The 12,591-nt window shown below is 51.3% G+C and overlaps 1 protein-coding gene across 1 annotated transcript in view; it reads left to right on the top strand.

The window, feature by feature from the left end:
- Positions 1–12,591, top strand: part of LOC139410817 (stalled ribosome sensor GCN1-like) — a 33,938-nt gene that overhangs the window by 11,595 nt on the left and 9,752 nt on the right. The window contains exons 25-48 of the mRNA XM_071156352.1: positions 45–197; positions 2,727–2,908; positions 3,120–3,200; positions 3,316–3,459; positions 3,535–3,659; positions 4,157–4,346; positions 5,557–5,627; positions 5,781–5,946; positions 6,087–6,281; positions 6,413–6,659; positions 6,770–6,891; positions 7,062–7,176; positions 7,374–7,553; positions 8,265–8,485; positions 8,608–8,676; positions 8,772–9,107; positions 9,204–9,346; positions 9,508–9,625; positions 9,726–9,941; positions 10,365–10,529; positions 10,711–10,872; positions 11,611–11,703; positions 11,866–12,009; positions 12,191–12,460. Coding sequence (XP_071012453.1) covers positions 45–197; positions 2,727–2,908; positions 3,120–3,200; positions 3,316–3,459; positions 3,535–3,659; positions 4,157–4,346; positions 5,557–5,627; positions 5,781–5,946; positions 6,087–6,281; positions 6,413–6,659; positions 6,770–6,891; positions 7,062–7,176; positions 7,374–7,553; positions 8,265–8,485; positions 8,608–8,676; positions 8,772–9,107; positions 9,204–9,346; positions 9,508–9,625; positions 9,726–9,941; positions 10,365–10,529; positions 10,711–10,872; positions 11,611–11,703; positions 11,866–12,009; positions 12,191–12,460 — 3,908 coding nt within the window. The remainder of the gene's footprint in view (positions 1–44; positions 198–2,726; positions 2,909–3,119; positions 3,201–3,315; positions 3,460–3,534; positions 3,660–4,156; positions 4,347–5,556; positions 5,628–5,780; positions 5,947–6,086; positions 6,282–6,412; positions 6,660–6,769; positions 6,892–7,061; positions 7,177–7,373; positions 7,554–8,264; positions 8,486–8,607; positions 8,677–8,771; positions 9,108–9,203; positions 9,347–9,507; positions 9,626–9,725; positions 9,942–10,364; positions 10,530–10,710; positions 10,873–11,610; positions 11,704–11,865; positions 12,010–12,190; positions 12,461–12,591) is intronic.

Below are 12,591 nucleotides of genomic sequence, written 5' to 3'. Positions count from 1 at the left end.
TTCCTCTTACCTCCTGCATGTTCTACTCATGGTCTTCTCCACAGCTGTGCTGGTGGGCCGGGTGACACTGCGCCTGATGAAACCTGAGTGTGATCTGGACGAGGCCTGGGGACAGGAGGATCTAGAAACAGCCACCCAGCGCACTGTCGGGCTGCTGCACATGCACACTGTCCCACACAGAGAGGGCAAGGCTGGTGGTGAGAGCGCGCACACACACACACACACACAGAGAGGGCATGGCTGGTGGTGTGAACATACACACACATAGAGAGGGCAAGGCTGGTGGTGAGCACACACACACACACACACACACACACACACACAGAGAGGGCAAGGCTGGTGGTGTGAAAACATACACACACACACAGAGAGGGCAAGGCTGGTGGTGTGAAAACATACACACACATAGAGAGGGCAAGGCTGGTGGTGTGAAAACATACACACACACATAGAGAGGGCAAGGCTGGTGGTGTGAAAACATACACACACACATAGAGAGGGCAAGGCTGGTGGTGTGAAAACATACACACACACATAGAGAGGGCAAGGCTGGTGGTGTGAAAACATACACACACATAGAGAGGGCAAGGCTGGTGGTGTGAAAACATACACACACATAGAGAGGGCAAGGCTGGTGGTGTGAAAACATACACACACATAGAGAGGGCAAGGCTGGTGGTGTGAAAACATACACACACATAGAGAGGGCAAGGCTGGTGGTGTGAAAACATACACACACACAGAGAGGGCAAGGCTGGTGGTGTGAAAACATACACACACACAGAGAGGGCAAGGCTGGTGGTGTGAAAACATACACACACACACACACACAGGGAGGGCAAGGCTGGTGGTGTGAACCTACACACACACAGGGAGGGCAAGGCTGGTGGTGTGAAAACATACACACACACACACACAGAGAGGGCAAGGCTGGTGGTGAGCACACACACACACACACAGAGAGGGCAAGGCTGGTGGTGAGCACACGCAGAGAGGGCAAGGCTGGTGGTGAGCACACAGAGAGAGGGCAAGGCGGGTGGTGAGCACACACACACACACACAGAGAGGGCAAGGCTGGTGGTGAGCACACGCAGAGAGGGTAAGGCGGGTAGTGAGCACACACAGAGAGGGCAAGGCTGGTGGTGAGCACACAGAGAGAGGGCAAGGCGGGTGGTGAGCACACAGAGAGAGGGCAGGCGGGTGGTGAGCACACAGAGAGAGGGCAAGGCGGGTGGTGAGCACACAGAGAGAGGGCAAGGCGGGTGGTGAGCACACAGAGAGAGGGCAAGGCGGGTGGTGAGCACACAGAGAGAGGGCAAGGCTGGTGGTGAGCACACAGAGAGAGGGCAAGGCTGGTGGTGAGCACACAGAGAGAGGGCAAGGCTGGTGGTGAGCACACAGAGAGAGGGCAAGGCTGGTGGTGAGCACACAGAGAGAGGGCAAGGCTGGTGGTGAGCACACAGAGAGAGGGCAAGGCTGGTGGTGAGCACACAGAGAGAGGGCAAGGCTGGTGGTGAGCACACAGAGAGAGGGCAAGGCTGGTGGTGAGCACACAGAGAGAGGGCAAGGCTGGTGGTGAGCACACAGAGGGAGGGCAAGGCTGGTGGTGAGCACACAGAGGGAGGGCAAGGCTGGTGGTGAGCACACAGAGGGAGGGCAAGGCTGGTGGTGAGCACACAGAGGGAGGGCAAGGCTGGTGGTGAGCACACAGAGGGAGGGCAAGGCTGGTGGTGAGCACACACACACAGAGAAAGGGCAAAGCTGGTGGTGACCGCACACACACAGAGAAAGGGCAAAGCTGGTGGTGAGCACACACACACACAGAGAAAGGGCAAGGCTGGTGGTGAACGCACAGAGAGAGGGCAAGGCTGGTGGTGAGCACACAGAGAGAGGGCAAGGCTGGTGGTGAGCACACAGAGACGGAGCAAGGCTGGTGGTGAGCACACAGAGAGAGGGAAAGGCTGGTGGTGAGCACACACACACACACACAGAGAGCGAGCAAGGCTGGTGGTGAGCGCACAGAGAGAGGGCAAGGCTGGTGGTGAGCGCACAGAGAGAGGGCAAGGCTGGTGGTGAATGCACAGAGAGAGGGCAAGGCTGGTGGTGAACGCACAGAGAGAGGGCAAGGCTGGTGGTGAACGCACAGAGAGAGGGCAAGGCTGGTGGTGAGCGCACAGAGAGAGGGCAAGGCTGGTGGTGAGCGCACACACACAGAGAAAGGGCAAAGCTGGTGGTGAGCGCACACACACAGAGAAAGGGCAAGGCTGGTGGTGAGCACACACACACAGAGAAAGGGCAAAGCTGGTGGTGAGCACACACACACAGAGAAAGGGCAAAGCTAGTGGTGAGCACACACACACACAGAGAAAGGGCAAGGCTGGTGGTGAACGCACAGAGAGAGTGCAAGGCTGGTGGTGAGCACACACACACAGAGAGAGGGCAAGGCTGGTGGTGAACGCACAGAGAAAGGGCAAGGCTGGTGGTGAGCAAACACACACAGAGAGAGGGCAAGGCTGGTGGTGAGCACACACACACAGAGAGAGGGCAAGGCTGGTGGTGAGCACACACACACACAGAGAAAGGGCAAGGCTGGTGGTGAGCACACACACACACAGAGAGGGTAAGGTTGGTGAAGAAACACGGACACTACAGACACACATCAACGACATCAACATCATTGAGATTATACCTGCTGGTGGCCTAATGCTCTCATCATGTTGTTTCAGACATGGCTCCACTGTCTGCCCCAGCCTTCTCCTTCTGTTTCCCCCTGCTCAACACCGTGCTCAGGGACTCCTCAGGCAGCACTGAGGAGACGGAGAGCATGCAGGTCCGTGCCCTGCAGGTCATCAATGTGCACGCTCAACTTCGCGCTGAGGTTGACACCACAGACATACTCATCGATGAGGTAAGAGTTGATCACGTTTATCGTCTGTGTGTTGTCACATCCCTTTGTCTGAGGCATACTCCTACCAACGTATAATACTCCTACCAACGTATAATACTCCTACCAACGTATAATACTTTTCTCTTCCTGTACTCTCCACTCTATTCATGGCTGGCCATCATGGACAAGGGGCTTATGTTTGTATGACTTGTCTCTCTGTTTTGTCTCTCAGAATGGTCCTGAGCTGCTACCTCGTTTCAGTATGCTGCTTCTCCTGACCAGAGTCATCTCCACTGCAGCACCCAGGCTGCAGGTACACACTCCAACACCATGCTTCTACCACATTTACAGGCAAATACTAACCAGTAGAGCTCTCACATACGTTTATACAGTGTGTCTGAGTGTAGAGCTGTAATTGTGTGTTTCAGGTGCTGGCGTCCCAGTGTCTGACAGCAGTGTGTGCCAGTGGAGGAGGAGAGAAGGGCTGTGCTCTGGCTGAGCAGGATGAGATAGACGTCCTGCTGGAGGCTTTGCTCTCCCCCTGCTTCTCTGTCAGAGACGCTGCCCTCAGGGTGAGGAAATAGTGTGTGTGTACTGTGTGTGGGTCTTTGGATGTGTGTTAATGTCCCACCTCTCTTTCTGTCCAGGGCCTGTTGGAGATGGAGATGGCTCTGCCTACAGAAAGTACAGATGCCAATGGTCTGCGTGTTCTTCGCAGGCTGTGGGTGTCCAGGTTTGATGTGGAGGAGGAGGGCAGGACCCTGGCTGAGAAGTGAGTATCTAACATTGTCTCCTCTGTGTAATACTTAGCTAGTTGAATATAGCTCCCGTCTTCAAATGACTTTGCTTTCGAGAAGTATTGCGTCTCCCCTCAAGTAGCGTAGCTGCTGTGACTGACCATACCACTCTGCTCCCCTTCTCTCCCCCAGGCTGTGGCAGGCTCTGTGTCTGGAGCTGGTCCCTGACCATACCTCTCTGCTCCCCTTCTCTCCCCCAGGCTGTGGCAGGCTCTGTGTCTGGAGCTGGTCCCTGACCATACCTCTCTGCTCCCCTTCTCTCCCCCAGGCTGTGGCAGGCTCTGTGTCTGGAGCTGGTCCCTGACCATACCTCTCTGCTCCCCTTCTCTCCCCCAGGCTGTGGCAGGCTCTGTGTCTGGAGCTGGTCCCTGACCATACCTCTCTGCTCCCCTTCTCTCCCCCAGGCTGTGGCAGGCTCTGTGTCTGGAGCTGGTCCCTGACCATACCTCTCTGCTCCCCTTCTCTCCCCCAGGCTGTGGCAGGCTCTGTGTCTGGAGCTGGTCCCTGAGCTGTGCTCTCTGCTCATCGGAGATGTGACCCACCATGAGGAGGCTGTGCGTACTGCCGGGGCCGAGGCTCTGTCCAGTGCCATCAGCGAGTACCGCGACCAGTCCCCCGCTGTCCTGGGCCAGCTCAATGAGCTCTACCACCAGAAACTCTACGTGAGTCTCCCTCACCCATGGCCCTCCTATCACAGCTCAGGAATAGTCAGGTATCAGGAGTGGTGTGTTGTTGTAAGATACACTATAAAAGTATGTGGACACCCTTTCAAATTTGTGGATTCGGCTATTTCAGCCACACCCGTTGTTGACAGGTATTAAGTTGAGCACAGAGCCATGCAATCTCCATAGACAAACATTGTCAGTAGAATGACCTTAATGAAAGAGCTGAGACTTTCAACATGGCACTGTCATAGGATGCCACCTTCTCAACAAGTCTGTTCTAAAAATGTCTGCCCTGCTAGAGTTTCCCTGGCCAACTGTAAGTGCTGTTATTGTGAAGTGGAAACAGCTCAGTCACGAAGTGGTAGGCCACACATGCTCATAGAACAGTACCGCTGAAGCACGTGAAATCATCTGTTCTCGGTTGCAACACTCACTACCGAGTTCCAAACTGCCTCTGGAAGCAAATTCAACACAATAACTGTTCGTCGGGAGCTTCATGAAATGGATTTCCATGGCTGAGCAGCCGCACACCAGCCTAAGTTAACCATACACAATGCCAAGCGTCGGCTGTAGTGGTGTAAAGCTCGCCGCCATTGGACTCTGGAGCAATGGGAAACGTTGTCTGGAGTAATGAATCACGCGTTACCATCTGGCAGTCCGACGGATGAATCTGGGTTTGGCGGATGCCAGGAGAACGCTACCTGCCCGAATGCATAGTGCCAAGTACAGTTTTGTGGAGGAGGAATAATGGTCTGGGACTGTTTGTCATGGTTTGGGCTCCTTAGTTCCAGTGAAGGGAAATCTTAACGCTACAGCATACAATGACATAAATGATTCTGTGCCAACTTTGTGGCAATAGTTTGGGGAAGGCTCTTTCTTGTTTCAACATGACAATGCCCCAGTGCACAAAGCGAGGTACATACAGAAATGTTTTTTCGAGATCGGTGTGGAAGAACTTGACTGGCCTGCACAGAGCCCTGACCTCAACACCATTGAACACCTTTGGTTTGAATTGGAACGCTGAATGTTCCAACATCTAGTGGAAAGCCTTCTCCTAAGAGTGGAGGCTTTTATAGCAGCAAAGGGGGACCAACTACACATTAATACCCATGATTTTGGAATGAGATGTTGGATGAGCAGGTGTACACATACTTTTGGTCATGTAGTGTAGAACCATGGTTAATGTGAAACTGTTGTGTTTTTCCAGAGACCTCCTCCTATCTTGGATGCTTTAGGACGAGTCATCTCTGAACAACCACCTGACCAGTGGGAAGCCAGGTAAGCGAACGCTCTGCCACTCAACAATGTCGATACAACTCTTATTCCAGTCTATAGCACTGGGTGATGATGATAACTTTCCAGATTCTAATTTGCTGTGTTTAAGTGGCACCACCTTGTGCATGGTGTCTAAGGGTATGTTGGTGTCTGCAGGTGTGGCATCGCCCTGGCTCTGAACAAGCTGTGTCAGTATCTGGAAGAGCCCCAGGTCACTCCTCTCTTCCTGTTCTTTGTTCCTGACGCCCTGAATGACCGTCACCCTGAGGTGCGGCGCTGCATGCTGGATGCTGCCCTCTCCGCCCTCAACACACACGGAAAGGTACCAACACTCTTTATATACTCTAGACAACCACACCCTTCTCCTGGCACCCAATGCAACTGCTCCTCTCTCAATGGACTCCTACCAACTCAATACAGTATATCCCGTTTCTTTCTGAGCAGTGTGTTGTTGTGTTCCAGGACAATGTGAGCTCCCTGCTCCCCGTGTTCGAGGAGTTTCTGAAGGACGCCCCCCAGGACGCCAGCTACGACTCAGTCCGCCAGAGTGTGGTCATCCTAATGGGCTCTCTGGCCAAACATCTGGAAAAGAGTGACCCCAAGGTCAAACCCATTGTGGCCAAGCTCATTACAGCACTCTCCACACCCTCACAGCAGGTACTGGAACAATCCCTCACATTATTCGCTATAGGTTTCATTTTGATTTCCAGAACCTATATGCATTGACCTTTACAATCAAATGCCTGCTTATTGTAATCGTTTCCTTGTTTGTTTCTTTCCTCCCTCAGGTCCAGGAGTCTGTGGCTAGCTGCCTGCCCCCTCTGGTCCCTGCCATCAGGGAGGATGCTGGGGGGATGGTGCGGAAGCTGCTACAGCTGCTGTTGGAAAGTGACAAGTACGCTGAGAGGAAGGGCGCGGCCTACGGCCTGGCAGGCCTGGTCAAAGGCCTGGGAATCCTGGCCCTCAAACAGCAGGACATCATGAGTACCCTGACCGACGCCATCCAGGACAAGAAGAACTTCAGACGCAGAGAGGGTCAGTGACTCCTCGCCAGTTGCTTAACCTGGCTGGTCTCTATGGTTAACTTTGTTCCCCGCTATCTGTGCCTGTGATTTTTAACACTTCTCTCTCTCTGTCTTCTCCAGGTGCCCTGTTTGCCTTTGAGATGCTGTGCAACATGCTGGGGAAGCTGTTTGAGCCCTATGTGGTCCACGTGCTGCCCCACCTCCTGCTCTGCTTCGGGGATGGGAACCAGTACGTCCGAGAGGTACAGTTAACATTACCATCTTCTCATTTTAATCCCACCTACTTTCTCTCTCTCTCCGGTTTTCTCTCACACTTCTCATTCAACACTATTTTTCCACCTAATAATTCTCACATTCACTCACACGTTTTGTTGTGCATTACGCTCTATCTAACGTCCTTGCCCTTTCCCAGGCGGCAGATGACTGTGCCAAGGCGGTGATGAGGAACCTGAGTGCCCACGGTGTGAAGCTGGTGCTGCCCTCCCTGCTGGTGGCTCTGGAGGAGGAGTCCTGGAGGACCAAAGCAGGTGAGGTTCCGCCCACTGCATCATGGGCCTTTTTTTAGAGAGCTGTGCCATGTTATCCCAAATGATAGGATTGAACCATTAAGCAATCACCTGATGGTAACCACATCCTTGTCCTCCCTTCCTTGGCCCCTACTCTGCTCCCCATTCATCTCCTCTTTCTCTCTTCTTAATCCTTCTACTCTCCTTTCCTCCTCCAGGTTCTGTGGAGCTCCTGGGTGCCATGGCATACTGTGCCCCTAAGCAGCTGTCCTCCTGCCTGCCCAGCATTGTGCCCAAGCTGACCGAGGTGCTGACTGACTCCCATGTCAAAGTGCAGAATGCCGGCCAACAGGCCTTACGACAGATCGGCTCTGTCATCCGCAACCCTGAGATCCTGGGTAGGAGGGCTATGCACAACTCTGAGATTTAGCTATAGAAATGTGAAAAAAATCAGTTAAAGCAGAATGTACAGTTGTGTGGAAGATATTAAGTGAAAATACTTTAAAGTACTACTTTTTTTGGATATCTGTACTCCACTATGTATATTTTTGACAACTTTTACTTCATGACATTCCTTAAGAAAATAATGTACTTTTTACTCCATACATTTTCCCTCACATCCAAAAGTACTCGTTACATTTTGAATGCTTAGCAGGACAGGAAAATTGTCAAATTCACACACTTATCAAGAGAACATCCCGACTGCCTCTGATCTGGCGGACTCACTAAACACACTAAACACACTAAACACGCTTCATTTGTAAATGTGTGAGTGTTGGAGTGCCCCTGGCTATCAGTACATTTTAAAAACAATAAAATGGTGCCGTCTGGTTTGCTTAATATAAGGAATTTGAAATGATTTATACATTTTGATACTATATTTTAGCAACTACATTTACTTTTGACACTTACGCATATTTAAAACTAAATACTTTTACTCAAGTAGTATTTTACTGGGTGACTCACTTGAGTAATTTTCTATTACAGTATCTTTACTTTTACTCAGGAATGACAATTTGGTACTTTTCCCACCAATGCATCTAGGGGGAATACAGATACCGATTGTTATTTTAGGGTAGTTACTAACAGTGTTTCTGTCCCCCTCTCAGCCATAACCCCCATCCTGCTGGACGCCCTCACTGACCCCTCCCGTAAGACCCAGAACTGCCTGCAGACGCTGCTGGACACCAAGTTTGTCCACTTCATCGACGCCCCCTCCCTGGCCCTCATCATGCCCATCGTCCAGAGGGCCTTCCAGGACCGCTCCACTGACACTCGCAAGATGGCCGCTCAGATTATCGGCAACATGTACTCCCTCACTGACCAGAAGGTACGCAGCAGCCCTGGGATATTGAGTTGCATTGTACTACAATTCATCTTCTCAAAATGCTCTGTTTATAATGTATGTGTTTCTAATGGTTGACACAATGTGTTTGTCTCTTTGTGTTGCAGGACCTGTCCCCATACCTGCCCAGTGTCATTCCTGGACTCAAAGCCTCTCTGCTGGACCCTGTGCCTGAGGTATGTTCCTCTGCCTAACAGTTCAACAGCAAACCCGTTAAGGGGTTTGGTTAACTGATAACTCTCTCTCTCTCTCTGTCCTCCTCTCCTCTCAGGTGCGTACAGTGTCAGCCAAGGCCCTGGGTGCCATGGTGAAAGGCATGGGTGAGTCGTGCTTTGATGATCTGATGCCCTGGCTCATGGAGACCCTGGCATCTGAGCAGAGCTCTGTGGACCGCTCTGGAGCTGCCCAAGGTCTGGCTGAAGTGATGGCTGGGCTGGGCGTGGAGAAGCTGGACAAGCTGATGCCAGACGTGGTGCAGACGGCCAGCAAGGTGGACATCGCGTCCCACGTCCGCGACGGTTACATCATGATGTTTATCTACCTGCCCCTCACCTTCGGGGACAGGTTCACCCCCTACGTTGGCCCCATCATCCCCTGCATCCTCAAGGTAGGGAGCACTCAACAATCACTACCATCTCTCCATTCTCTCTCTCTGGTTGTGAACACCTCTCACCAGTCTCTCCCTCTCTCCTTGGTATTACAGGCTCTGGCAGATGAGAACGAGTATGTGAGAGACACTGCCCTGCGTGCCGGCCAGCGCATCATCAGCATGTACGCTGAGACGGCCATCGCCCTGCTGCTGCCTGAACTGGAACAGGGCCTGTTTGATGACCTCTGGAGGATTAGGTCAGGCATATATATATATATATATATATATATATATATATATATATATATACACACACACACACACACACACACACTATACATTTTATGTCCGTATGTAAGGGTTTTACCTGGCAGTGATAGTAATGTAAGTGAGCCTCCATGTTGTCTCTGGTTCACAGGTTTAGCTCCGTGCAGCTGCTGGGAGACCTACTGTTCCACATCTCTGGAGTCACAGGGAAGATGACCACAGAGACCGCCTCAGAGGACGACAACTTTGGCACAGCGCAGTCCAACAAGGTATTCTGACAAATATGCACGATTGTACTGTATAGATGGTTGATTATAAAGTGGTTTGTATGTGGTGTTGGTGCTGAGCCCTCTTCCTTCTTTCCCCCAGGCAATCATCGGAGCCCTGGGTGGAGAGAGGCGTAACCGAGTCCTGTCTGGCCTCTACATGGGCCGTTCAGACACCCAGCTGGTGGTGCGACAGGCCTCCCTCCACGTGTGGAAGATCGTGGTGTCCAACACTCCCCGCACCCTCCGGGAGATCCTGCCCACCCTCTTCACCCTGCTGCTGGGCTTCCTGGCCTCCGACTGCCCTGACAAGAGAACGGTAACGCTACTGCTCATTAAGTCTACAATCTATGGATCCGTTTCCTCCTTGCTCAATAAGTCTACAATCTATGGAGCCGTTTCCTCCTTGCTCATTAAGTCTACAATCTATGGAGCCGTTTCCTCCTTGCTCATTAAGTCTACAATCTATGAAGCCGTTTCCTCCTTGCTCAATAAGTCTACAATCTATGAAGCCGTTTCCTCCTTGCTCAATAAGTCTACATTCTATGGATCCGTTTCCTCCTTGCTCTCACAGCTTTTGCACTTTGTCACATCCCCTTTTGTCTAACTCTCTGTGGTCCTGTTCATTAATTGCACATTGTTAGACATTTCAGTGTTCTGAATTTGAGTGTATTTGCATTCTGTGTTCTCTCCTGCTTCTGATCCCTGGGTTACTGAATGTGGCTTCTCTCTGTGGTTGTAGATCGCTGCGAGGACACTTGGAGACCTGGTTCGTAAGCTGGGAGAGAAGATCCTCCCAGAGATCATTCCTATCCTGGAGGAGGGTCTGCGCTCAGACAAGAGTGATGAGAGGCAGGGTGTGTGCATCGGCCTCAGTGAGATCATGAAGTCCACCAGCAGGGATGCGGTCAGTACCTCAATACATACCTGGCCACTTTTTCCTTCATCTTTTAATTCATGCTTTATTTAACCTGGCATTTAACCTTGAGATGAGTATCAATTTTTCAAGGAAAACTTTAAATGTCTTAGACATAGCAGGGGTATGTGATGTGATGGTAGAGCAGTAAGCTGACTGTGTATGTTTCCAGGTGCTGATATTCTCTGAGTCCCTGGTCCCCACGGTGAGGAAGGCTCTGTGTGACCCCCTGGAGGAGGTTCGAGAGGCTGCAGCCAAGACCTTTGAGCAACTCCACGCCACCATCGGTCACCAGGCCCTGGATGACATCCTGCCTGCCCTGCTCAAACAGCTGGTGAGAGACACATCCCCACACACCAACATTAACCCTCTTCACCTCTGAACAACCCTCTGTATCCACCATAGCCATTAAAACCTGTAGATAGTGATAGCACTGACGTCCTCCACGTATTCCTATGGAAAACTCCCGATGGTGCATGAATTATTTGATTTTGAAGCGTGCCTTATTGCTGAATTGGGGATTGAATGGCACCAAAAAATCACTAAGGATCATGGTGAAAGTAGCTGTAACTTTGGTCGATGTAGTAGCTTTCATCCTGTCGGAGTCAGCTGGGAGCCTCCTCGTAGCCTGCTGGCACGTGATTGATCTGTGTCAGCACGTGGTCCTGTGTAACAACAAATGTTGTTGTCCAAATGGATCCCTATTTAATACAATTCCCTGATTTGTAGCTAACTTTAAAATAAATCACTGTGTGGCTCGAACTTGATCATAATAAACACATTTTAGAGCTCTAAACAGCCAACAAAAAAAAAAAAGCCCGTTCTGGCGATCGAAATTTACATGGGATTTCTAGGGCAGACCAGGACATTTTGTCACTGCTACGTTGCTACACAGTAGTCTACCAGCAGAGCTTGTGACTTTACGCTCCAAACCGGACACTGGGGGCCTGGTATCCACACATTGTGTTCGGTTATACTCACTCATGTCCCTCCTTAAGAAATTCTGGAGAGGGCAGAGAGGATCCACCGTGGAACAGAATATAGAGTGAGGTTAATGTTTCTCTGTGTGCAGGATGATGAGGAGACTGCGGAGTTTGCTCTGGATGGTCTGAAACAGGTGATGGCAGTAAAGAGTCGCTCTGTGCTGCCCTACCTGGTGCCCAAGGTGAGCTGTCCAAACATTACACACTCTACTAACAATGGTTCATCTCAATTATAATTTATTGGATTTATAGAACACTTCCTGATGCTCAAAGTTCTTTTAAGTCTTTTTATAGTATGAGTGTAGTTCTATGTATGAATGCTATCCTCTCCTCTTCCGTGACAGCTAACTGCTCCTCCAGTGAACACGCGTGTGCTGGCCTTCCTATCTGCCGTGGCTGGAGACGCTCTGACACGCCACCTTGGGGTCATCCTGCCCGCCCTCTACTCCTCTCTGAAAGACAAGCTGGGAACAGAGGAGGGGCAGCAGGTAACCACTGCATTCATGATTACAATATGGTTGTAAAGCAGTTCCAAGTGCACAGGCACTACTATTAGTCATCATCATGGGATAATATTACAGTGGTTCTTAGTGGGCTGTTGTGGTCACTAGATGATGGCTCTGTCCCCAGGCTCATATAACCCCTGTTCTCACCCCACCCCTCCTCTAGGAGCTGGCCAGCTGCCAGGCAGTGATCCTGTCTGTGGAGGATGAGGTTGGTCAGCGTATCATCATCGAGGACCTGCTGGAGGCCACCAGATCACCTGACGCTGGTCTCAGACAGGCTGCCGCCACCATCCTGAACGGATACTTCTCCCGCACTCGCCTGGACTACAGCGCCCACACCCGCAACCTGCTGTCAGGCCTCATCCGCCTGCTCAACGACTCCAACCCGGAGGTCCTGGTGCAGAGCTGGGACGCCATTAACTCCATCACCAAGGTTAGCAGTTGGCACCAAGAGCATTACAGGCACTGGGAATGAGTTTGTCAGGGTTTACTGACGTCGTACAGTATTTGTTATGTGTTTTGGAGCTTTATGCAGCATTGAGTTTATAGATAACCAAAGGTCAC

This window comes from Oncorhynchus clarkii, chromosome 6 (genome assembly GCF_045791955.1).
Source record: "Oncorhynchus clarkii lewisi isolate Uvic-CL-2024 chromosome 6, UVic_Ocla_1.0, whole genome shotgun sequence".
NCBI classification, from domain to species: Eukaryota; Metazoa; Chordata; class Actinopteri; order Salmoniformes; family Salmonidae; genus Oncorhynchus; species Oncorhynchus clarkii.
This window is presented reverse-complemented; position numbering and strand designations above follow the sequence as displayed.